The sequence below is a fragment of the Penicillium chrysogenum genome (assembly GCF_028827035.1).
Source record: "Penicillium chrysogenum strain IBT 35668 chromosome Unknown utg000001l_segment0_segment0, whole genome shotgun sequence".
Lineage (NCBI taxonomy): Eukaryota > Fungi > Ascomycota > Eurotiomycetes > Eurotiales > Aspergillaceae > Penicillium > Penicillium chrysogenum.
This window is the reverse complement of record NW_026622749.1, coordinates 2,889,898-2,914,981: the sequence shown is the minus strand read 5'-3', so window position 1 is coordinate 2,914,981 and position 25,084 is coordinate 2,889,898. Positions and strand designations below refer to the sequence as shown.

General features: G+C 48.3%; 10 protein-coding genes across 10 annotated transcripts; 3 read left to right on the top strand and 7 right to left on the bottom strand.

Moving 5' to 3' along the window:
• Nucleotides 1–261: 261 nt before the first annotated feature.
• On the bottom strand, nt 262–2,327 carry N7489_001165 (gamma-glutamyltransferase; the record flags this gene model as incomplete). The annotated part of the gene is made up of 7 exons (XM_056706920.1): nt 262–710; nt 763–896; nt 948–1,108; nt 1,174–1,756; nt 1,807–1,966; nt 2,023–2,056; nt 2,112–2,327. 7 exons carry the CDS (start codon nt 2,325–2,327, stop codon nt 262–264), a joined length of 1,737 nt encoding a protein of 578 aa, XP_056571222.1.
• Nucleotides 2,328–2,975: 648 nt separating this feature from the next.
• N7489_001164 (uncharacterized protein) lies at nt 2,976–4,272 on the bottom strand (the record flags this gene model as incomplete). Its single annotated transcript, XM_056706919.1, has 4 exons — nt 2,976–3,357; nt 3,421–3,468; nt 3,526–4,205; nt 4,264–4,272. The coding sequence occupies 4 exons, from the start codon at nt 4,270–4,272 to the stop codon at nt 2,976–2,978; spliced, it is 1,119 nt and encodes a 372-aa protein (XP_056571221.1).
• Nucleotides 4,273–7,989: 3,717 nt separating this feature from the next.
• N7489_001163 (uncharacterized protein) lies at nt 7,990–8,844 on the top strand (the record flags this gene model as incomplete). Its single annotated transcript, XM_056706918.1, has 1 exon — nt 7,990–8,844. The coding sequence occupies one exon, from the start codon at nt 7,990–7,992 to the stop codon at nt 8,842–8,844; it is 855 nt and encodes a 284-aa protein (XP_056571220.1).
• Nucleotides 8,845–9,787: 943 nt separating this feature from the next.
• On the bottom strand, nt 9,788–10,341 carry N7489_001162 (uncharacterized protein; the record flags this gene model as incomplete). The annotated part of the gene is made up of 2 exons (XM_056706917.1): nt 9,788–9,966; nt 10,020–10,341. 2 exons carry the CDS (start codon nt 10,339–10,341, stop codon nt 9,788–9,790), a joined length of 501 nt encoding a protein of 166 aa, XP_056571219.1.
• Nucleotides 10,342–11,850: 1,509 nt separating this feature from the next.
• On the top strand, nt 11,851–12,558 carry N7489_001161 (wax synthase family protein; the record flags this gene model as incomplete). Its single annotated transcript, XM_056706916.1, has 1 exon — nt 11,851–12,558. The coding sequence occupies one exon, from the start codon at nt 11,851–11,853 to the stop codon at nt 12,556–12,558; it is 708 nt and encodes a 235-aa protein (XP_056571218.1).
• Nucleotides 12,559–12,612: 54 nt separating this feature from the next.
• On the bottom strand, nt 12,613–13,171 carry N7489_001160 (S24/S26 family peptidase; the record flags this gene model as incomplete). The annotated part of the gene is made up of 2 exons (XM_056706915.1): nt 12,613–12,823; nt 12,882–13,171. The coding sequence occupies 2 exons, from the start codon at nt 13,169–13,171 to the stop codon at nt 12,613–12,615; spliced, it is 501 nt and encodes a 166-aa protein (XP_056571217.1).
• An 870-nt stretch (nt 13,172–14,041) lies between these two features.
• On the top strand, nt 14,042–14,884 carry N7489_001159 (uncharacterized protein; the record flags this gene model as incomplete). Its single annotated transcript, XM_056706914.1, has 2 exons — nt 14,042–14,732; nt 14,814–14,884. The coding sequence occupies 2 exons, from the start codon at nt 14,042–14,044 to the stop codon at nt 14,882–14,884; spliced, it is 762 nt and encodes a 253-aa protein (XP_056571216.1).
• A 1,157-nt stretch (nt 14,885–16,041) lies between these two features.
• N7489_001158 (MFS transporter) lies at nt 16,042–17,906 on the bottom strand (the record flags this gene model as incomplete). Its single annotated transcript, XM_056706913.1, has 6 exons — nt 16,042–16,296; nt 16,371–16,943; nt 16,997–17,058; nt 17,118–17,512; nt 17,574–17,799; nt 17,891–17,906. 6 exons carry the CDS (start codon nt 17,904–17,906, stop codon nt 16,042–16,044), a joined length of 1,527 nt encoding a protein of 508 aa, XP_056571215.1.
• A 1,061-nt stretch (nt 17,907–18,967) lies between these two features.
• Nucleotides 18,968–20,954, bottom strand: sit2 (putative siderochrome-iron transporter; the record flags this gene model as incomplete). The annotated part of the gene is made up of 3 exons (XM_056706912.1): nt 18,968–19,905; nt 19,959–20,572; nt 20,647–20,954. 3 exons carry the CDS (start codon nt 20,952–20,954, stop codon nt 18,968–18,970), a joined length of 1,860 nt encoding a protein of 619 aa, XP_056571214.1.
• Nucleotides 20,955–22,583: 1,629 nt separating this feature from the next.
• On the bottom strand, nt 22,584–23,793 carry N7489_001156 (uncharacterized protein; the record flags this gene model as incomplete). The annotated part of the gene is made up of 5 exons (XM_056706911.1): nt 22,584–22,879; nt 22,948–23,142; nt 23,192–23,305; nt 23,353–23,496; nt 23,556–23,793. 5 exons carry the CDS (start codon nt 23,791–23,793, stop codon nt 22,584–22,586), a joined length of 987 nt encoding a protein of 328 aa, XP_056571213.1.
• Between the last annotated feature and the right edge of the window lie 1,291 nt (nt 23,794–25,084).

Here is a 25,084-nt window from a genome sequence, read left to right as displayed (position 1 = left end):
GAAATTTGAGAAGTAGAGAAGTTCAGATCAACTTTTCACATCAGAGTGGGCCTTAAATAGGAGAACAAAAGGCCAAGTGAGTTGGAGCTCTTTACATCAAAGAAAGGGACTATCGCAGAGCACAGGCCATCCGATAAAGAAACGCTATCAGCTGCCAAGAATCTGCAACAAAGGGATGCATTTGCTAGATTTATCTTATGCTTTTGTAACTTGACGCGCACTCGATAATGTATGTACATTGGCATCCTGCCATATCCAATTCTATACAGAAAACCCACCCGAGTTGAGCTGTCTCGGCTCACCAGCAGCATCGAATGTTCCATTGGGCAAGACCCGAATCAGCTGGGCAGTACTCTGTCCCGGAGCAACCCAAGTTACATTATGGCCGCGCGCTTTCATGGAGGCAACCGTTGCATTGTCATAGGTGTATTCGAAGCTAACCTGGTTTGGCATCAACTGATCATGCAGACGGGGTTTGGCCAACGCTTTGGCGGCGGAGAGTCCCCGATCAATGGAATTGATAATGTTCTGGACGGTGGCGGTGATAATACGGCTGCCTCCTGCGGATCCTGCAATCAAAAATAGCTTGCCGTTGGGTCGCTCAACTATAGCGGGCGTGATGGAGGAAAGAGGGCGTTTTCCAGGGCGAACGTAGTTGGATACAGAGGGAATGTATCCAAATGAGTTGGACGATCCAGGAATGGAGAAATCTGTGAGCATCTCAGTTAGCCGTAGGGCCTACCGCTGACTTTCTCGACATACCGTTCATCTCGTTGTTCATGATGATACCGGTTTCTGGGACCATGACATGGCTACCGAAGAGCAGGTTGATTGTGGTGATTACCGAGATTGCAAGGCCAGTATGATCGGCTGCTGCAATGTGGGAAGTTCCAGGGCTAATCCGGTGTCAGCTTAGTGTCAGAGATAATGCACCAAGCAGGACCTACGTTTCCAGGCTTTCCAGTCCGGCTGGGTCATAAACAGATACGTTCTGAGTTCGAGCATCCGAGATCTTAGCTCGAATCTCATCGATCGTAGACTGCTTCAGAATGTCCTTCTCATACTTGGCCATCCCGTCAACAAACAGAGGGTCACCAAATTTGGATCTCTGTATTTCATGTAAGCGATCATTGACCCGAGTCCAGGTTGAAACAAAGTTGGTCATTTTCATACCTCGCCATATCCGAATCGGATCGCCTCGTCCATGCGATGGGTACTCAGATTCACGGACTGTTCACTCGAGAAGAAATCCTTGTATGTCCCCAGAATTTTCAAAATACTCATGGCGATACTGCCACTCGAAGGGGCCGTCGTACTCGTGATCTTGTAGCCACGGTAGTCAATCTGAGAGATATCACGAAAAGCTACAGTGTAGTTTTTAAGATCCTCTAGTGTCATTGTGCCGTTTTCGCTCTGCACCGCGTTGATCATGGCCTCCGCGATGGGGCCCGAGTAGAATGCATCCGCGCCACGCTGTGCAATAGCCTCGAGGGTATCCGCCAACCGACGTCGGGTAATGGTATCACCCAGCCCAAGCCTGGTTCCGTTCGGAGCGAAGTCAATTGCCCACGTGGGGTTCTTGGACAGGAAATCCTCTCCAGTTCCAACGGAAGATTTCATGTATTTGACAAGATCTTCTGTAACAGGGAACCCATCACGGGCTGTGCGGATAGCAGGCTGCATAACAGTCGACCATGGAAGGGAGCCATATTTCTTGTGGAGGTACTCGAGACCTCGTACTTCGCCCGGCACTCCACTGGTATAGCTGTTAGCTTAGCTCCTATCCGCTCCTCGTGTTTCTCTTACCTTGCCAGTCCACCGTAGATGGAAGCATCCTCGTTGTTTTTGTACATATCCTCGAATGCCGCCGCTGGAGCCGTCTCTCGGAAATCAACGAACTCATAATCACCCTTTGCCGATCTCACGAGCATGAAGCCACCTCCGCCGATTCCACTGTGGTACATCCCTGTGTCCGTTAGATATGCTCAGATACAGCCACTGAACGAATGAATTTAGTCTCACCCACGACACCAATGCAAAATTCCGTTGCAACCAACTATGTCATTTTTAGTACAGATTCACTCCGAGCCCACCTGGATAGGTACACCCACAGCGTCAGCAGCGTTTCCGCCCTTCTTCAGAATATCAGATCCATGGCGGGAGCAGATTGAGCTTTCGCTAGCAACAGCGCCCAGCTTCCCGGGGCCAATTTCATCCGTGTCTCGCTCGGAGAACTCCAAGGGGGTGGTGTTTGCACTGGGCAGATGGATTGCGATCAAGAGCAGCGACAAAACCGCCAAGACTCTGAGCCTGATCGGTTGCAACATGTTGACAAGAATCTGCCTCCGATTTCCCTGCGATATGGAATGTTGCGCCAGAGTCGGCCCGGAAGAAGAAGATCCTGGGGCGGCCAACTCAAGCTATGGCACCTTCCCATATTAATACTCCCAATCGGCGCAGGAAATATTCCCCGAGAGGGGAAATTTTGGAGAGATAGGCTTTATCTATTTCCCCACATCTCGACTCAGTTGACAGGGATTTTGCGTGCCACGATTGGAGCCCGTCTCAGGTTCGCCCCGGACGCTTCTGTATAGGATCGGCGGTGGTTGGAACATTCAACCGACATCGGGAGATCGTAATTGATGGATGGAAATCAAGACTCGGATATTTCGAAGGTCTGCGTCTTCCAAGACCTTCAAATCGACCCTGTGAATGTGTGATAAGTGTAAAACCCCAGTTTTGACCCCGCCGATAAGCGGCCAGATGGCTTTTTGGGGGAATTGTCAAATTACGAGGGATTTTTGGAGTCAGTAGATCAAATTCTATACCCCAAAGGTCCAAACATAACCTCTTATCTCCATTGGATATGATTCCATCATTACTTGGCGTTTTCTCATGAATATTTATCATACCTCAATCTATAAGAACCCTGTACTCCATACCCCGAATGCTCCACATGGTTATCATTTCTGTGACTAATCCTCCCTCTCAACGGCTCGTCTTATCCAAGAGATAGTCTCGTCCCACTCCGGAGGGATCTCATGCAGTTGTTCCAGTGTGGCCGATACTAGCCGACGCCCCCAGTCTCGCACGTACCATCGATGGCATAGGAGACGCATAGCTATGCCATAATGTAGGAAAAGAACTCGGGCAATCCAGTCGCCATGTTGGAGGAGTGAGGAAAATTCGTCGGAGAGGAATAAGGGCCATGCAAGGGGACCGCCATGTGGTCCGATTTTTGGCCACGGCTCGATGGCCTGCTGCAACTGCTGCCATGTGGCAGAGTAGATCGGTTGATCCGATCCTTTCCTTGTGTCAATTATCGAATGAAGTCGAGCCAGCGACGACATTATGTCTCTGCTTAGATTATCAGTTTTTCGAAAGCCCTACACCGTAACTCCGTTCGTCACTGGAACATACTTGTGTAGGCTGAATAATACGCGTGTGTTGTCGACCGGGTTGCTGCCTCTGTTTTGTGTTATTATCCAGCCTCCACTAATGAGTCAGAGAGAAAGAGTTCCGTACTCATTATGTTTCCCTCTTTCGAGGCTTTCTTGTGTGTCAGCAGCACACAGCCATCCGTCCAGCTGTGCGTCAACACCTCCCTCATTTATTCGGGAAAAAAGCATGGCGGGGCCAGATATCAACGTGCGAGCCTCGAGAACAACCAAAAGCGGGTCCAGTGGTTGATTTTCAAGTGACAATACTCGAGATCCAATGGCGAAAAGCATTATGATGATGGATGAAACAAATGCTGGTTCATAATCTTGTGGCGACATTTCCGGAAGAACCTTGCTCAGTCCAGCGCATGCCTGGCTTTGATATCGCGCGGCATGATCCAGCCATGAAGCCCGATTATCAGTTTCCACCGCAGCCAAGTGTAAAGCTGAAAAGGCGTGGATGCTGTCAAGCAGATAAGGACAAGATGTGGCCATGCGAGGAATGGTCATCGAGAGATGGTGTGCTGATAGTCCGTCCTGCGACAAAGTATGGTATGTTGAGGTCATGTACTGGTGAAATAACCGTGTCTCAAGCAAGCGTGTCGCCTGTGAAAAGTCTCTTGATGGGGTCACAGCGCCACTTTCTGTTTCATCCTGGGTGCTGGATGACGCCAAAGGGCTGTCCTCGTCTTCGCTTGGCGGGGGATATCTGCACTCTAATTTTCGCTTCTTGCACAGAGTACATCTAGGAGTGCCCTCGTCACACTGAGCATTGCGTCAGAATATGGGTCTCAACTGGTTTACTGCCGTGTGTAAAGGCCACCTGAGCCATGACCCAGATACAGTCCCGAGCCACATACAACACCCCTGATTGGGTTCAAGGGAGTCAACTCGTTGGTACTGACCTTGACATGTCTCCTTTTACACTCCAAGCATCCCCTCCTGGACTTTGTGTGACTACGACGCAATGGCATTGATGAGTGCCATTCAGGAACCGAGTCAGGGCGATCCGGTAGTAGCAGAGAAAATCCCCAACAAAAAAAGCAACAAACTTCAGTCCAATTTCATATCTCGGATTAATTTGATCCGCGCATCCGACCTCGGTACTTTCTGGGGGATCTGCACATGACGTGTGTGATTGGCTGAGCTGCACCGGTGAGGTTCCAAGGTTCCAACCAAGGTTCCAGGGTTGGTTCTCCAGGGCTCATTATAGCTTATATAATCATTACGCAGACCCGTGGACCCCCCATGGACCTGTGCCCGGTCTAGAATTGTTACTCAGACATTGAGAGGTCTGAAAGGTACTATATCAAAACTATCTAGTTATTTCAATCTGAGCTCGCTTTAAAATCGGGCCAGTTTGGAGAACTTGATATTCGGACACTCGGTTAATCATGTGATAGTGTGATCTAGCAAGGTAGCAGAAATCCATGGATGGCTTATCATGTCAGCATGGACTGTATTTTGAGAGGCCGACTTGGCGTACTAATGATCTGCATCACAACCTTATAGGATAAGAAATCCGCGCCTTCTCTATGTCACATGTACGGAGTACGGAGTATTAAAATTCCCAAGGATACTATGGGTGGGTAATTCAAACTGAAATTTCGGCTCTGCTGCACGGTTGTGTCGTTCTAATGCATGTCTGCCTGATGTCCAGGGGATATTCACTGATGTGTCTAATCTCATTGTGGAGGTGGATGGATCGACAAGCACTTTAAAGATGGAACCCCCATCTTGAGGCGGGTTCTAGTTGGTGCAGTGACAAGCACCAGGGGTAACAGACAAGCGGAACTTGCATATAACTTCGATATCCAGCTGCTATTGATCTCTCTCACCCTCACCAATTAATCGCTATTCGCAACCGGTTCAAGTTCAGATTCAGAGCTGTATCCTACCTACCTTGAAGATATTCCGTGCATCAAACCCCTAAGCCAGTGACCTTGTCCACCCTGGAACATGAAGTCCCCCCCAATTTTTCCGCCATAGGGATGGACAATGGATCCAAAAGAACTCTACTACGAGGATGACTGAAAGGCCACTTGACGATGATACTCCGCAATACTACTCGCCTCTCTACGAATTATCCATTTACCAGCGAGCTATGTTTTGACTTTATCTCCCGCCGGTATATAATCACCCAGATTACAGAACACCTTCATAATCATAAATGTGCGCCACCGTCAGCCTGGACATCTCATTGTCAGCGGGAGATACGGTAGAGATCACCAGCCAGATTGATCAGCATATACCCAATCGAGTTATTCTTTTAAATCATCAACCGAGGGTGAATTTAGATCATCAACCGCATAGCGGATAATCTAATTTCCGTCTCGACGAAGCCGGTCAAGAAGAGCTTGTAAAGGGGGTCAAACCATCTAGTTTCTCCTGATGGTATCTGGATTTGAAATTCCCAATGTCCTTGGTGGAGATACAGCTAGTACCTACACTAGCTATATAGCGAGTGTTGAAGAATAATTTGATTAGGTATATGCTGATCGATCTGGCTGCTGATCTCTACCGTACGTCTTCTTATCCCCCGCTGACCGTAAGATGTCCAGGCTGACAGTGGCGCACCTTATGATTATGAAGGTGTTCTGTAATCTAGGTGAGTACATACCGGCGGGAGACAAAGTTAAAACATAGTTCGCCGGCAGACGGACAATTCGTCGAGAGGCGGGTAGTATTGCGGGATGGAGTATCATCGTCAACTGGCCTTTTCCGGCGTCGATCTCGATACTTCTGGCCTCGTTGGCATCGAAAGCGTACCTTAGGGGTGATACACTGGGTATTACTCCATGAATGTCCGTTCGAGATGTCATACCCCTGTGTTGCAGCCCACTCGCCAATCCAATCTATAGCCTCCTCGGTTGTTTCGAAAGATCGATCGTTGACAGAGAGGAGCGCGGGGGGAGCATTCCACAGGTAGGATGGATCTTTCGAAACAATTGAGGAGGCTATAGATTGGATTGGCAGTCTCGGTGGAAGGCATAGCGGTTGGAATGCTATTTAAATTGATGAAAACAGGTAGTATAGTGCAGACAAAAATGAAGCTTTTGCTAACTATGGGAAACCAGAATGCAAATTGACGTGCAGATGTTTCATTAACTAGTGTGGGAACTCGGCTAACCCTAGTAAACTAGCCCTATACAGATCATGTGATTTACGCATAGCTTCATAAGATCTGATTAAAAAGGGGGGGTCAACATGGGGGTCATAGACCGGTCACAGAAGTACTGTGGCTGGGGATGTTGGGGGCTGCGCTTTTCACTAAGGTAATACCATAGAAAGTGGCACTCGTATTTGAAAGCTTGCTGCCAAGAGTGACTGACCACTAGCGTGGTGCTATTAGAGAAATCACGGTGCAAACAGTGTTCCCTGGGTTGTGGAGGATGTCTACGGTTATCAACTCGTCATCGGATTTGAGCTTGGGAAATGCATCCCTATACTGCCCCGCACGGATCCTGAAGCCGGCGAAATCATGTTCGAGTCTGGTGGCAAGTTCTATCTATACGACCTGATCAGTTGGGAGCTTCGTCGGACTACTTCACCAACAATCTTGGATGGCATTATTACCCTTTTAAAGGGTCACTATAAAGCGAAAGATGCAGTAAAATGGAAAGTGGTTTCTGAGTACGGAGTAGCCAATATGAAAATACAGAAGGATGAATGCAAAATCTGCGACGTTGGCTTTATTTGAAATATTGCTTCGAGGGTTCGTCGTATTACCCAACACTTTTCACCCCTATCGTCAGCGCTGAGGCACATGATTAAGGTTTGACCTAGGAATCTACACTCGTGCATAAATTCGCATGTTCTTTTTGATGCTCGTCAACATATTAACCAGCACTTCTTCTCCATAATAGCCAAAATACTAAGAATGGAAGGAATAATATATACAAAGGGCACCAGAAAAGGACCTCTGAGTGTTGTCTCAAATAAAACGTCCTTAATATCGCGCTAAGCCAAATGATAGCTCAGACCATTAGTCTTACATCGCCAAGGACAGAGGCCGCATGAACGGTCGAGAACCGTTGTCTTAATACTGAAAGTAAGTCTAGACTACTGGTTAGCACACCATGAATTCTAATGTTTGAAAAATATTCATGGGTGTGTTTGGGGGACAAAAGAGGGCCAACAGCTATATCAGAGTTATTACTAACCGGCTTATGTCTTGGACACGATGTTAAGGGTAAGTTGCCCTTTTGGGAAATTTTTGGGAAAGGGATTGATTTAATTTCAGGTAAATTGAACTATTATGCCAAGAGAAAGGGAGTGTATTTAGCTCAAAGGAACGGAATCTACTTCTCTTCCTGAATTCGACAAGAGACAAGGCCAATCAACGCCAATCAATAATCCAACTTGACGCTAGACCCACTGAGACATTAATATTCTGCAGCGGGGGAGTGGCGGAGTAACTATGAATATTATACCTAGGTACGGACTATACTATGTAAGGCCCGTAAAATCAATGCCTCTGGGCAAGAGTCACCAATATCGTCCAACGCCCTCGATTTCTCTTCCCTTATTTTTCTAAATCCATATTAAGATGGGCGCCCAAGACGAAAGAAGCACTCAAAAAGCGCCCGAATACCAGGAAACTGAAGCCCCGCCCAACTATGAAGAGGCATTGCAGAGCTGCCCCACAACATCATCTCGCTATGGTTCGCTTCCGTCAACAGTGAGCCTCCATGGCCAGTGGACGAAATTGAAATCAATGAATCTCTGTGGGGGTGAGGATTCCAAGAACCGTCTATGCTTGATTGAGATGCAAACTGGCTATAGCGGCAAACCTCCGCTGGGGATGAGAACTGGAATTCTCCTGCGCAATGGCATGAGCAGCAATGATCCACTTTTTGCTGCCGCCGGCGATGAAGCGCGCGGTCTCCATGCATTCAATCCCGACGGCATCGTCTTCTTGCCGCCACTTGATCCGGACCCAAAGGGTCACCGCATGGATACAGAACTCCTGCGCGCCGAACCTGGTCCAAACAACGGTATTGCCTTCCACTTCTCCATCGAGGTAGGCGAGAAGAACCTGCGGCAGGAGTTTGCATGGAGGAAAGTCAAGAAGGGTGAAGAACAAGCCAAGAGAAATGGGTTCAAGTTGGTTCGGCTCTCGTCTAGCCAGCAACCATCTCAGCCGAGCGGCAGCAGCAGCGTCCAAAATGCGTCTTCATCCTCGCCCCCATCAGCAGGCAAAGACGGTGAGACTGTTGCCTTTCTTGGATGGGCCTGGCCCAGTCTGACTCATGCGTTCACGCTTGAGGTGGTGGACGGTCAGTCGAGCGCATTGGGAGCGCGCTGGACTCTTATGGTTGTCGTTACTGCAGTCAGGCTCTATACACTGCATGTAAAGGGGAAAACGAGCAAGTTTGTTGTTGATATGGGAAAGAAGACTTGAAGAAAATCATCCCAAATCTTAGATGCATTGTTTGCCACTGCGCCCACACTACAACGTCAATCCATGTTATCGAATAATAGAAGGAAAAGCCATCCAAAAACAATATACAGATTTTCTCGTTCTTGTGCCTACTAAGCATTCCATAGCGAATCAATTTTTATACCCTGCTACCCTAATATATGTACACACCTTGCATCAATAGTTCGATTCCAAGACAGCCTATCTGAATATAATTATTCTAGTCATCATATCTATCCACAGTTATCTTACTTTCTGCTCACACAATAGTAGGTGCACATACGGCGTCTGTCTGCCCCCTTGAAGATCTGATGCATCTGGCTCAAGATGATGCTAAAAACGTCATATAAGATATCGTCCCGATGTCCTTTTTGCACATTCTTTTTAGAAATCCTTTATTCTTAACATTACAATCAAAATGACGATGAATGATACTACGCGCATACATTCATGGGGAGCTACCACGATCTACGAAGGTGTTAAAACATGATAGCCAGCAGAATGCTTTTTCAGCCAGGAAAGCTAGGCCCGCTATTTACCATTCATTTTATTAAGACAATTCCGGAACCAACACAAGAGCCACTGAAGTGCAGCGTTCTTCTATCACAGAGCAACAGAATGTATGCTTTTACTAGGATCGAATCAGAGATACAAACTCCATCTAGGCCTGTCTGGAAAAGGCAGTAGCCAAGAGCAAAGTAATGTATGAACGTAGGAAATAATGAAAATATAACGGCTGTATTGAGCGAGTGTGCCGAGTGGATGAATGATTTAGTGAAGTGTCTATGTACGGCCAGAAGTAATATTTACTCGGCTTCCAAGGCCTCAACATCGTCCAGCAGAATTACCAACAACTCAACATTAAGAAAAATACCCCAACCTCCTAGCTGGACGAGAATACCACGACAGAAAGTACCTCAGATCTCTACAGGCTCTTCATACGCTCGAAGATGGCCTGCATCTGACCGTACTGATCCTGGTTCAGGTTGTTGTAGAGAAGGCAAGCAGAGCCACAAGGGGTGGGAACGGGGCCACCGACAGCATTGCCGTCGAAAACGTTGGAGAGGACCATACAGTTGGAAGGCAGGCCATCAATTTGGATGCCTGGAAGGGGTTAGCGCAATATTCAAAGTTGAGGGTTATTGTTCTCTGCTTACCATTGTTCTGGACGGGACCGGTAACGGTAACAGTGACGGCGGGGTCAGACAGGCTCTCGGCGCACATGTCGAAGTTGTACTGAGGGACACCAGCGGGAGCGGTGACAAAGGTGTCACGACCCTGGAGGTCTCTCTTGCCGGCGAAGTGGCCGGCGGCAATGGCACCACCGAAGCTAGCAGCAGCAGAGCCAACCTGGGCGACAGTCATGGCAATGGCATCACCAATGAGAGGAATGGCAATGAAGGGGCACTGAACTTGCTGGCCCAACAAGTAAACAGCAGCGGCACCACCGACAGCCTTGAGAGAGATGGGAGAGATCATCTTGATTGGAAGAGTTTGAGATTTCCGTTTGGGGATTCTTTAAGAGTCTTTGTTGTGATGAGGAGAAGAAGAATGAGGCAGAGAAGAAGGAAGATGGGTGTTTTATACCCATTCGAAGATATAGAACGAAATTGATATGCGGACCACCTTCCATGATCAGTGAATGCTCACAACCTGACTAGACTGCAAAGTAGATAGCGTCAAAGTTAGTACTCATGGATAAATGGCAGCTGGCGCATGACCTGAAAAAACTCATCGCCGTAGTTCGAAGTAGTGCTTACTCGAAGCCAACAATGGCTTGAGGGATATTACATTGGGCAATTACCGGAAGATCTAGACAGCAAAATGGGGCGGTTTCTCGCTCGCACGTTGTTAGCGTGGGTCTGTAGTCTGCCCGATGTAACCAAATCCGACTTGTCAAGGCAGACTGGCAGCATGCTTCAAGCATACCTCCTCTTCAAGATGCTCTAACGGGTATATCATCATCGTGTAGGGGCCGAAACACATATTGATTACCGACCCACATCCTCGCGAACAAAAGCGGGTCAGAAGGTGCTCTGTGCAGGAAAAAGGATCCTGGAAACTGCATGGCCAAGGATTGATCCATAGCAATACTGGGATGCATGTAGAGAGACTGGTTTTGTCAAGATGACTGTGGGTTTGGCCCCCAACAGTAGCGTAGACCCTGGGGGCTTCGACAAATTATTGTCTCATAACCTTGATGAGGAAGATAGAGATCATTAAAAGATTGATGAACTGATAGAATGACGGACATCTTCGTCATTGCTATCCTAATATACAAAAGGGCAATAAAGAACGTGCGGTCCGAGTACTCTGAGAGGCGGATTAGGGCATACCTTGTTTGACGTTGTCCTCGTTGAAGAAGACGGGCAGATAATCTTCTCCTAGTTCAAAGTGAGCGATGTGGGTTCCTCCAACAATAGTGGAGAATGTAGAATCCACAGCGTCTCGGAGAGGGTCTTGGAGGTTCCCCAAGGATCAAGTGAGTACTCTGTAAGAAACGTTGTATCTATCATAATCATTTCGATTTTGATATCTGACATTTCCACATTTGTTCCTAACTGTCGAACTTCAAAAATTTTGCAAGCCATGGATCTCTTGTCAATTTCACCATTGTGCTATTACTTCATAGCGAGTGTGCTCAATATTACCGGTCTGAAAAGACGACGACAGACTCGTCTCCTGTTGCTGGGACCAGTTTGGCTGCTTTCTCTGTTGTCATTGGGCTCGTCCCATAGGCTGTCCTGGATGATTGGGGCTGATAGCACCTTTGCAAGCGTACTTGTCTTCTATCTACTCTACTCGACAAAACTGCTCGCTTTTGATCAGCATGCTGTCAATCCAGAGATTAGCACACACAGCTGGAGCTTTGTCGACTGTTACAGGATATGGAACAATCCTCGAAAGCTACCATTGCGGCTCTCCCCCCACGAAAAAGAGGGACGAAGCGATTCTATGTCTCGAGCACGCTTCTCATTCAATCAGTCAATGAAGGCAGCGGCTTTGTGGGCGTTTGAGCACTTTGCTTTTCAGAAAGTCTTCATCCGTGCGCTTGGGCAAGTAGTTGTAGCCGACTTCTCGCCCGAAATGGAAATGGCATTCCCTCTGTCAACCCATCAATTCCAAGTTCGCGCTATTATGTCAGTCCAATGGATTTGGCGAGCCTACTTCTTCCTGGAATTTTATCATTCTCTTTTGGCCATTGTGTTCGTGGCCATCCTTCGATTTGACTATCCTGGAGATTGGCCAGCTCTCTTCGGTAACCCAATGGAAGCGTCCAGTGTGCGAGGCTTTTGGGCTCAATTCTGGCATCAGTTGACGATCCCTACATATGTGTATTACTCTCGGGTTGTTTCCCGGCAATTGATGGGAGTACAGTCTGGCTCAAGCTTGGATAAGACAATTACTGCATTGGTCATTTTCACAATATCTGGTCTCTCGCACGCATTGGTTGGATGGGCATTGGGAGATGCAGCACTATTCCGAGACGTCCTATTCTTCCAGATGTGTTTCCTTGCTGCCGCGGCGGAGACCGCGATATCCAAGATGAAAGTCCCGAGGAGGATCCTTTCACGGCTGCCGGCGGCACTGCGAATGGTTTCCGGCATGGCATGGGTTTTTGTGTTCTTTTTCTGCATATCTCCAATGTGGATCTACCCTAAGGTCTACCATGTTCTATTGAATCCAGTTCGATGAGTCCAGGAATGAGGATGCAACTTTGTATATATTCAATCGCGCACTTTCTTTCGGTCAATGGGTCAAGCCAATACCTCGACATGAGATAGCAACAAGTTCCCGAAGCCATCTGAAATCTTGTAGGCCAATCACAAACCATCCAATAAAGGGTATGTAACCCCTGACAAACCCGAGAATCTGGCTGCGGGGCAAGTAATCCTGGCCCTCGGGATACATTAACGTGTCATCAATGAGGTTATTGTCACCCTTCGTCAGAATGAGCTGACTATAGTATCTTCAGAGTTAGCGCACTGCAATAAGGCAAGGACTCGTACAGTGCTTACGTCAAATCCGGATTGCTTTTCTCCTCGTACAATACCCGAAGCACCCTATGAATCATAGGGAATGCGCTATGAGGGAGCCAGCAGACTGGCAGATCGCCTACTTCGACGTTTCGATGGTGGTTGGAGATGAATAGTATGTCTCCCGGAAAGAATGCGGGAACCATAGACTCAGTAGTGACTATCATCACCGGGTACGGTGTACCAGTCCAAAGCGAAAGGGCCTTCCAACCCATGAAACAGGTGGCAATAACCTGGGCTACGGTGAGTATCCCATTCAAAGCGGACCGCATGACTGTATTTTGACGCGCGGAGCAAGGAAAGTGCTGAAGCTGGTTGCCACAGCTCCGGGGTTCTTCCAAGTATACAATGATCTGTCATCCTTAAAGGATTTTAATTCCTGCGATTTAGCAATCCAAGTTCTCCGTTGAAGGCTCTGTCGAAGGATAGCCCGGGGGCCAACCTTGATCTGGCCAGGGCCCCGGCCCCATGACCCCCACGGCCACACCCGTTGAACACCTCGGCAGCTCCACTCAAAGCCGACATAATTTAGTTTATAGACTGACCATACCTAAAATGTCAATATATACGAACTTGGCGCTTATGCAGATCCTGGGGCTCATCACTTTATATTAGCTTTTAAGGACGATCCTTGCCAAGAATAGGCATTGGTGGCTTATTGTGGCTTTTCATAGCTTTTTCCGCGGCTTGCACCAAACTTGGAACTTGGCTCTTGGTGTCTTACACGACTCTGCACGCGCTGGCCCCCAACCTTGGCGCATCCATTTCTTACGATAGTCGCAGGGGATTCATGAAAATGCCTCATGTAACTGCACACCTTCGATATCCGTGGACTGTTAAGGCAGGTGAGCCTGGCACCACGTGAGGGATAGGTACCTGTGGGGCGCAGCGGGCCCGGGCGCCCGAAAGCCCCTGCTTATGTAACTAACGTTATTGCCCCACGTGGACAACCCAGGTGAGGTCTCCGGGAAAGTTTACTTGTGCCCCGGTACACTCTACTACAGCCTACAACTGAAACGAAAATCTTACTTACTGCTCTCTATATCTACTATGCCAGATAATTTGCGCATTCACCATCGAGAGCTATATCCTTGATTCCAGCAATATTCAGAGGCCCGGAACAAAACTCGATGCCCAAAACAATGGATTCAGACTCCGATTCGTTCGAGAAAATAGGCGGAAAACTCTCGAAGGACATCCTTGAGCCTACAGTTCTCTTTTTGTCAGGCCAGTCTGTCCTCGCTGAGTCTGCAAATTCAACCCCACTTTACCATTTAAACAGTGACATCAGGTCAATCTCGAACAAAGACTCGTCCGTGACATTCGAAAGAGTCGAGCACAACGTACCTGGGCTCGCGATTGAGACGGACCAGGGTACTGCTGACACTCCGCGAAAGCAACATCTTTTCTACCTCGCACACCCTATGAATGCACAATACCGGACCGACATACCTGCTAAGTACTATATCACTTCTGCAGTGCCCGAGACGGTGGGAAATATTCGCCTTGAGACCTCTGAGGCACGATTCCAAAAGACATCCTTCAAGGCTTTGTTGAGCGCGAAGAAGACCGCCTCGGATAAACCCTTATTCGACGAGGGCACACAACAAGTCCTATTATTTGATATCCAGCCAAATTGGAAAGTCGGTCGCAACTGCTATAGATGGAATGACTCCAATGGCGGACAGGTGGCTCTTGAAGAAAAAGAGGATGACAGGTATAAGTTATCCGTTACGAGTAGTATGGGGCAGGATTTGAGGGATGCACTGGTCGCTACGTGGCTGTTGAGGCTGTGGCACGATACGGCCGAGAGTAGACAAGCTAAAAGGGAATGTGAGTTTAACAGAGCTCCGTTACTGTTGGAACTTTGTCACGTTACTACAGTAGAGTTCTTTGGCTAACTTCTCCTTGCAGTCTTCGAAAGCATGGCATCAACAAACGAAAGCACAGATCCATACATGAAGAGACAGTGCATAGTCATGTGAGATTAGTTGGGTATATAGTAACCATGTCTGTCAACTGCATGTTTAGGTACTCATAGGACCTCTCGTATACCTGCGACTGCCAGACACAGTTCAACAACGTCTAGAATGTTGTGTAGTCTGGGTTTCGATTCCCCTTGAAGGTTCGGTTGCCTTTCCACTTTATTTTCAAGGTGTCCTGGTGGAACAAACCCAGATCGATGCTCATATTTGAAAATGGTGGCGGTGCCTGCAAAATATGTCCCCGGACTCTGATTGGTCCACGCCCAGGCAGGTTGCTTTTTGGTATTTTTCCTTTTCCCTCTTGAATCCCTTTATTATATTGGCCTGACGAAGCAGATGAGTTGAGCTGCCAGGAACTTCTTGGTGACCGCCACAGGGGAAAATGCAGTAGAAGATGTACACGTTCCACTACACCCTTATCACGAATAACAATTGTTAACCATCATTTCCGAGAGTATACTTCAAATATTCGTCACTTGAGACTACATGTCCTTGCTAAACAGTTGTCAGGTGCGGCTTCTCACCAATTTGACATTTACCTAGACCGACGCTCCAACATCCGAGATGAGGTTGGTTGGTGCCTGATCAGTCAGGTGACCAATTTAGACAGCACCAGATAACTACATAGCTAGCTCTTCTTTCCTTCCCTCAGAATGAAACACAGTATATATCCAGAGAGGTCTTCGCTGTGTAGCCTGCCGATAGTTGTTGTTGACATAACTTCCAACTAGGCCCACGGCCCCGGGTGGGTGCTCGCTTTGGCGATCGTGGTCGATCAGGCACTTCTTGAATAAGACAGTCCGCGAGGGAGGTCTGTTCCATCGCAGACCCAGAGCGAGGAATATCTTGGAGAGCGCTCAACTGTTGCCACGCCTGGTTAGAAAGAGCACCATGGCTTCAGTCTACAGATTCGAGGTTCGAAGTTATAGGATGCACGGTTTTTCTATTTTTTTAACCTCCATGGCACCAACCCACCTCAAATGATATTCGTCTTCAATGTTTCCCGCGTCTATTAAATCCATAGCACCCACTCGCACTATGAAATCCTATCTATGTTTGAATTCTCCTGCGTCTATCTGTACGTCCGGACTATAATGCGCAAAAGCAAAAATAGACGCAACAACCAAACAACGTCCGAAGCAAGTACGACCCCCATATCAGAAAGTCACCTGGAACTTTGGACTGGTCCGAATGCGCTCGCCATAGATCCAAAAGATGACTGGTAATGCGCAAAAGGCTAGAGCAATGAACCCAAGCAGCGAGTTACCCCAACCAAGACCCAGAACAGCATACATCTTCGGGCCGGCAAGTGGAAGCAGTGCACCGGCCAGTGAGCGGAACACCGTATTAGCCGCCATGACAGAAGCCGCGTAATCCGTGAATGCATCTACCAAGTACGTGCTCACACACATCTAAGTAGAAAGTCCAAGTGTCAGTCAGTAAACACACAGCAAAACAGAGCCACGGGCTTGAAGGAAGAACTTACAAATGTGATCATCATTCCAGTACCAAGGAACGAGGTGCCGATAATAGGCACAATCCAGTGCGTTTGGTAATATGCAGTCCATCCATACATGAACAGCGAGATGGGAACGAAAATGGCTCCGGGGACCATAGGCGGAAGACGGTACTCGGGCTTTTTCTCGCCGTTCTTGGCAGCCAGGTAGTTGAGAAGTCTGTCGGATGTTGCTCCTATAAGGAACAGACCGATCAAAGAGCCAACGCCCAGACCAAGATAGGTGAGCCCCACTGCTCCTTGAGAGAAATTGTACTGCTGCTGGAATACTGAGGTGATGGTTGTAAACAACAAATATAGGTATCCGTAGATCACGCCGACGTAGAGTGAAAGGAGGAATACGATTGGGGAGCGGAAGAGCATCTTCGTCGGTCGCACGATGGAGTATAGGAACAGTTCCTTCGGTGTACGGCCCTTGTCGAGTGCAGAGCGCAGGTTCGTGTTCCCAGTTTCTTTCTGGAGCTTCTTGGTCTTTCGAGCCAGGAGAGTCGGGGCGTAGGACTCACGGATGCTAAAAAGTGAGCTTATGGTAATTGCACCGGCCTGAAGAGTCTATTAGTATGTGTTCCGCACTGGGTGTCACAGTCTCTACCTACAGCCATAGCCAGCACATAGAAACTCCATCGCCAGCCCTTTGCCTGTGCCAGATACGCACCAGCTATATGAAGTTAGCCGTCGAACTATCAACTACAGAAAGGATGAGGTCATTGAACATACCGACCGGACCAACGACAGGTCCAATCAAAGGACCAAGAGCCCAAGCTGCCATCGCACCGCCTCTCTGCTCTTGTACAAACATATCCGCAATCGACCCGGCGCCAATAGTGAGCGGACAGCTACCGGCAAGGCCAGCGAAGAATCGGAAGACGACAAGACTGCCAATCTCGGGTGCAAAGGCACAGGCAATGGTCCAGATCACGTAGAGGATATTGCATACATGGTAAACGTACTGTCGACCGTACAACTCCGATAGAGGTGCGATGATCAGGGGACCGAAACAGTATCCCAGCAGGTACACTGATACCACGAATGATGACAGTTCAGTGCTGGTGACGTTGAAATCTTTGACTAGTTGACCTACACCGGGGGCAAACATAGATGATCCCAGAGGGCTGTTGGTTTTCAGACGTTAGCTTGGTCATCTGAATGATATAGGGGAGGATCAGTTCATACGTCAGAAAAGTGATCAGTGCAATAGAGCATGTCGCTGTAATTTTCCTTTTTGATGTCCAATTGAGAGGATTTTCGGGATCATCTGGTCCATCCCAATCGACGAGGTTCGGGTCCTTTACTTTTTCCTCTTTTCCTCCGTCACTGAGATCGACAGGACCGATCTCGAGATCTGTTCCCAGTTTTTCCCGGTTACTCGCGCTTGTCGATCCATCGACGGAAGGTGTTTCTGCATGAATTCTTCAGATATTGCTCTATTCGCTGATGCTGGGTGGTAATTGTTTCAAATAAGAAAATCAAAGAGATAGAGAAATCCTTACCCTCGCCGTCCTTCATTTTGAAGATGTATCGCTGCCACCAATATAAATATTATACCAAGTGTCAGCCCCGTGTCGTGTTTTTGGTGGTTCTGTTTGGTCTCGTTCGTCAATCCGGGCTGGAGTCGACCTCGAGAGATTACATGAGGGGTAGGAATGGCTTTGCGGGCAATAAGCAGAATCAAGGAGAGAGGAGACGAAAGCGCAGTAATACGAACACCCAGAAGCCAGCGGGAAGCTTCTTGTTATAAACAAACACCAGCGGAAATTCCGTCGAACCCCCGCGGGCATAAATTCCACATATTGCATTAGTGCATCTTGCAGGCCGCTAGTGCCCGGGTAAACCCATTAATATAGCCGAAGATAACTGGTCCCTAGTTATCGGACAATTAATTGGGCCGAGTAAAACCACGTTTTGCGTTGTTTATGAATCTCACAGAACACGGGGGCTTACACTGGACAATGTCATAGGGCCGATGGTTGGATCATCACCCCCATTTCGAATGCCAATTTAGCGCGGAGAGATAGAGAATTCCAAGGTTCTTCCAAGCTTTAACCCCGCAAAAAGGAAAGTTCCACTGGAGTCCACTTCTAAGGCTGCACATGTGGAATGGTCGAGGGCATAAAAGTTGTGCACCGGAACGGAAAGCTTCATGGCTTTCTTGGCCCTGCAATGTAATGCGCCTAAAATCTTACGTTAGTCCGGTCAGCTGCCCACCCAGCTGGACATGATCGGATTTATTCCTCGGTTTCGGCACGGAGATAATCGGCTTTTGCCTTATTATTCTGGTACTCGAAGGGCTAGGCTACTCTAGTTTAGCCACTGAGGCATAGTAAATGAATAAATATAGGCCATTCGGTCGTAATAATTGCAACAATAGCAGCCGCCTCGGTGATAGCACAATGCAATATAATATTTTATACCGTCCACGCTCAACGAGGTAATTAATAAATGTACATTGGAAGTCTTGCCCTTTCTCTGCACGGCAGAGAATAAAACATATCCAAAACAACGCAAAATATGAACAAACCTTTGGAACCCGTGCGTCATAACCGAGTATACTGTGCAACAGAAAGCCTTTAGAAGATCATTTTACCCTTGTTCTGCTTCAGGTTAACATCGTAGTTCTTCCAGACCAGAATGCAAGGGATAGCCAAAGCCAAGATGGCAGTAGAAGCAATGCAGTTCAAGCGCTGGGCGTAGCCCCACGTGTAGGCGACAGCTTCGCGAAGAGGCGTTCCCCATGGATAAGTGGACTGCACAGGGATACCACCAAAGTAGATCTGGGTGGCATTGGCCTTCAAGTCGTCCGGCAATTGTGTCGTGAGGGTGTCGACAAAGACATTATTGTAGATAGCAGCACCAACAGCCAGGCCAATCGCACCGCCGATGTTCGAGAACAACCCGATGAGGGCCAGCATCATCGGAGTGCCCTCACGGCCACCTGCTGCCATAACGGCCATGTCCTCGCCAATAACGAGGGTACCGCCGGCGAAGGCAATGAAGATCTGACACATGACAACGTAGCCAATGCCGTGGTCTGCGCCACGGAAGTAGATCATCAGTCCGGAGCCCAGGATCATGAGCGGAGCTCCGAAGAATAGACAGATGTATTTGAACCGCGAAGTGGCCCAGATGACGGCTCCGATAACGGGAGAGAAGAAGCAAGAGCCGACGTTGTAGATCTGGAGCATATAGTTTGCATGGACTGGGGAAATATCGTAGGAGATCAGGATGTAGTTGTAGAAGTACTGGTCCCAGAGTTCGAAGCTGAAAAATAGCACGGCTGCCAGTGTGCATGCGCCTAGAATTGTCGGCCGCTTGATTAACTCCCAGCGGATAAAGTGGGTTCGTGCACCCCATTTCTCCCATGCTGCAAAGAGACCCAACGTGAAGACTCCGACGATTATGAGAGCAATAAATTTGGCGCTTGAATACGTAGAGCGGCCATATTGCGCCAAGCTGAACGGAAGGAGGAACATAACCCAACCAGCCATGAGGAAGAAAGCACCAACAACTAGTAATAGAACGTTAGTGTCAATACCACAGCGTTGTTTCGGGTACTCCTACCATCGAATTCATGGATATAGTGGATAATGGACTGTCCAATGGTGCGACCACTGGGTTGACGTCGGAAGATTCCGTTTTTCTCTGCCTTCTTCTCGAAGTACTTGAAAACCATGGCGAGGGGCAAGAACACAAACGGCATCACGATACAGAAGATACCATAGCCCCAGCGCCACCCGTATTTAGCGTATATCGAGTTTGCTGCAAGACTGCCCGTGAACGCAGTACAGATGAACGGGGTCTGCATAAAGCCGAAGGCGAACGCTCGGTTCCTTAGACCCGAGGTATCGGCGACGAAAACATTCAAGATCAGGTATAAGCAGTAGTAACCGATCCAGTACAGCACATAGCCCGCCGCGTATCCATCTGGACCATTACATGAGGCGAGGATGATCATACCAATAAGGTAAATGCCGGTCGAGAACACCAGGCCCTCAGCACGACCCCACAAGTTCAAGGTCTTACCAAGCGGCAGCTTGAGAACACCGCCCACAACATTCGCGAGGATATAGGACGTCGAGACCTGCGGTGCTGTCTTGAACCCTCCCTGAATGTAGTTGATCAGGAAGCCGCTTATATTCGAGTGAAACGCCAACATAAATGTGCAGATCCAGATCCTGCATGTTGAATTACCGTCAGGAATGGGTTTCATCACAAGTGCGCAGGAAGGAGTGAGCCGTAGTCCACTTACCAAGCATATATTCCAACCAAGGCTGGCCAGCTCCATACGAGTGCTGCTGCTTCCGCCTTCTGCAGACCCAATTCCGCACCCTCCGTTACACTGTCGGGGTGCTGTGCCAATTCTTTCTCGTCGTCGAACATGTCCCCATGAGCGCCGTCCGGACTGAGGATTGATTCGGCATCATATGGTGACCTGTCGCCGTTGGCGTCGCGTGCCTCTGATTTCTCATTTTGCGTGCTGTGTGATTCCTCTCCGACTATGGTCCGGTCGATTATTTTGCCGTCGTCGCGACCTTGAGCGGTCGCGGGGAGACCCATTACTGTATGTCCCCCTTTCCAATCACAGGAAGTTCAGACAGGATGCCAGATCCTCAGTTGCTTCCTGCAAGGCTGTGTGAGGATAGAACAAAAATTGAGTATTGGGCGCAATGCGAGGATGAAAAGGAAAGAAGAGACCTGCAACGCTGGAGGGGCTCTTTTTTCCTATAATCTGGAAGGACAAAGGCCCGGGAGCTTCCAGACCAGAAAATCCGACTCGGTCCGGTCTCCAATTTTTTTTTCCTTTCCCGCACTCTCGAACGGAGTCTCCGATGCTACGAAGATCAGATAATCTCGGAGTTAGTGGGTCTGGTCAATCTGATAATTAGCCCAATCAGGGGTTACAGTGGCGGACGATCATCGCCCATTCGCCCTGGATAGTGTGGGGCCGCATCTATGATTGGGCGGAACTTCAGTTCCGTCCTATTTTGGACTAGCGTGTCTCTGCCCGCCAAAGTCACTTACTTACCTTCTCGATGCGGCCACCCGTTTGCGTCAACCTCTCATACCACTTAAAGGGCTGGGCGGACATAACCAAGACCGTATTCAAGTCATGCTATCATCTGTCTCACTGTTCCCCTACTACCCCTCAGCGGAAAAAGCTATCCGTTCGCCCCTTGCGTGTGCACGCGATGTACAGTGTAAGGTTCGCATGTGAGAAGCTTAAAAGATACAGACATTTCCCAACCCCCAAATAGTACTCAAAAAAAAGCATTATTGACCTCATACAGATTGTATGAACCATCCTGTCTCAGATCCTCCGAAGTCACAGTCTCAATTAAATTGAGCATAGTTGAGCAAGTTCACCTTCGGCTTCCTTGGTCCATGGTGCAATTTGACTTTTGCGCCTCTTATCTGATTTCTGATTTATCTGATTTCGATCAGATATGTGCAACCAGTATCTGTGACGCTACTAACCCAAGCTTCCCATGTGTCTCCTTAATATTCCCAGAAGTCAATCCTTTCTAGGCAGTGTCCGTGCGGAACGCCCGGACTAGGTAGCAACTGAGTGGTCCAACCCCCAGTGGGGGCTGGATTGTATTTTCTCCAAGCGCTCGAGCCGCTTCGCAGGATATACTAAAGTTTCTACTCTGTGAGGTTCTAACAGTCCACTCACTCAGTCGTTGACACCCTCCAACTATAGCATACAACCCCGTGCGACCGCACTCGCGGAATCGAGCAACAACTTTGTATAGGCTGTAACCGAGAAAACTCTGAGATGAACCAACAAGTCTTCCGGTCCGTTGGAATTCAGGTTAATCAAATCAATCACCGGATTTCATCTAATCTGATCTTCTTACCCACTATTTTCTTGAAATATACCAATCGATGATGCCCTCGATTGCGGATGATGTTGACATCCCTTGCCACTATGTGGATTCTACTGCTCCCACGATCCATGTGAATTCTGTTTGATCTTTTTCTATGACAATGTACAATCTCTAAGAACTAGTCCGCTGATTTTTGCAATAATCTACACTCCGTCCTTGGATGCGGCGAAGGTCATGTGCAACAAATTCAATTGTAGGCTACCCTCTACGTCCACGGAAATACCCGAGTTGATCGGTAGCTATACCGAAGTAGATAATGCGAGCCGGCATGACTTGTTTCCAATTAAATCTCCTCTGCTCAATGTCCAACCAAAGCCTGATGCGCGGGACTATATCTGTTGCCGTGCGGCTTAGCAGCATCGATAATTTTTCGCATTGCTTGCTTTTCCTCCTCAGTCAATTCAATATCCCGAGATTCCCAGTTTTCCTCCAGACGCGCTGCCTTGGTTGTTCCGGGGATGGGGATCAGTCCTTGGGAGGCGACCCAGGCAAGCGCGATTTGGCTAATCTTGCACCCCTTACGGGCAGCGAGCTTCTTTATTTCCTCGACGATGGCCCGGTTCTTGTAGAAGTTCTCGCCTTGGAATTTGGGAACTACCGAGAGAGGTTGTGTTAGCGAGTCTGCCAGCCGGGGATCAGGAGGCTTATGAGTGGGTAGGTACCTGTTCGGCGGAAATCGTTAGGGGAAAAGTCATCTGGGGAGTTGTAATCGAAGTTATCGACGAGCCATCCATGCCCCAGTGGACTGTATGCGACATAGGCGACGCCCAGCTCCTTCGCAGTGTCGATCAGGCCGTCTGTCTCGTGGAGTGTCTCAAAGGCTGAATATTCGGCTTGGACAGCGTCAATCTTGGCAACTATTGACAGTCAGTACAATACTCGCAAGCCGGCTGCAAAGGAACTTACTTGAGTTTGCCTTGCGCAGTGTGGCGGCTGAACATTCGGAAAGTCCAATGTACTTGGTCTTCCCTGCCTTGCGGATTTCATCAAGAGCCGGAATGGACTCGGTGAGAGGCGTATCTATTTCAATGAGTGATTGTAAATTAGACGATAACGATTCCACTCACTGGGGTCAATCCGGTGCAGATAGTACAGATCAGGAGTAAAGCCAAGTCTCTCAATGGTTCCCTCGATGTACTCCTTGATATGCGAGGCGGAGTTGGTGATTGAGCCATCCCCTCCAATGACGTTGAAACCACACTTCGAGGCAACTGCAAGCAACAACGGTCAGTTTCAGATAAATATCTCGTGAGGGCGTAAAAAGTCTTACTGAAAACCTTATCGCGGACGTTGTGCTTCCTGATGAAGTCTCCCAAAAGCTTTTCATTCACACCGGCTTGGTACACAACAGCAGTGTCCCAGAATGTGCATCCCAGTTCAATCGCCTTCAGCAAAACTGGTTCGGCTTCCTTGAGGCTCAGATTGCTACCCAAGCCAAAGCTCAACCCCATGGCACCGAAGCCCGGTGTTGGGATCTGGATGTCGCCGAAGGGAAGTGTCTTGACCATGTTGACTGAGCTGAATATTTTAGTCGGAGGTTCTTAGCTTTCTGTTGCTTTGCAAATGACAAGGTGTGGCAGTGAGTTTGGATATATATCACAAATCTAATGTTCGGGGTTAAGCCTTCTCGATCACCAAGTGGGTCGTGCTTGTCCTTCTAAGTCTTAACTCCGCTGGCTCGGATTAAGTTCCAAGGGCTATTTTTCTATTTTTCACTCTGTCATATGTAAATTGTAACTGAAATCGGTATGTCAATGGAGAAAAACAACACAGGCACGATCTTCACCCAGCAATGGTCAGCAGTAACGGATGAATGCTTAACTCCGACCTCGGAAACATTCTATCGGTGGGGGTGTCAGCAACTCCACTAAACAAGCACAATGACATCACGCCATGTCCTGGATAGAAGTACTTTTGGAGTGTACGTTGTAGTGCTTGATGCACACGGACCGCCCTACTTCCCTCTACGTTATCTAGTATAAAATTGGCTTCAATTGAGTCAGCGCCAGGTAAGTCACAAATGGATGCCCACATCGGCCCGGCGGAGATGGATGCTTTATTTTTGTTGTGGTACTATTGCACCTTATCCCTTCTTGCCTCTTTTTCAACTCATTAGTGTTTTTATTTATACTATTTTTCGTCTGTCCTTATTGTAATTCAGGTGTCAGTGCTCCCTGGCATTCTCAACTAACAGCACAGCGAGAAGACTGATCTAGCTCCTTTTCTCCGTGTAAGTACCAGCTGCATGCACCAAACCGAGTCATCAGCGTTCGATATGCCTGGCCTTGGATAAATCTCATGTTTCGATGATACATTTCCTCCTCTGAGAGCGCATCCGAGCAATTGGCCTGCATGGAATCGTTCTCAAACCGCTGTCGGGAATCAGTCTTTTCATCATCTGCCAATTTGATTTCGAATTCGTAGTTATTATGACATCTCCATCGGTTATCGTCCGGGCTTAGTCCTGGTCCTAAGTCAAGCCACCTGGTGAATACAAGACACACATCTTTTTGTCCCATTTTCCGTATCTCAATTTGCCATGAGGTATTGCATTTATCACAGCGCCCATGATCTCGGGGTCTTGTTGTCGTATCAGAGCGATATTTGTCAATAAGCTCGTGAACGACAGCCTTCAACTTGGAGATCCGGCCGAGATGCATACAGCTGTGCATAGACCCATTTTTAGGATGCGGGAATAAAAGTGACAGGTTGTGTTGCCTCACTACCGCAAGCTCTTGGGTTCGTAAGTAAAAACCTGGGGGATCCGAACAGATACGTGCGTCAACAGATAGGAGAGTT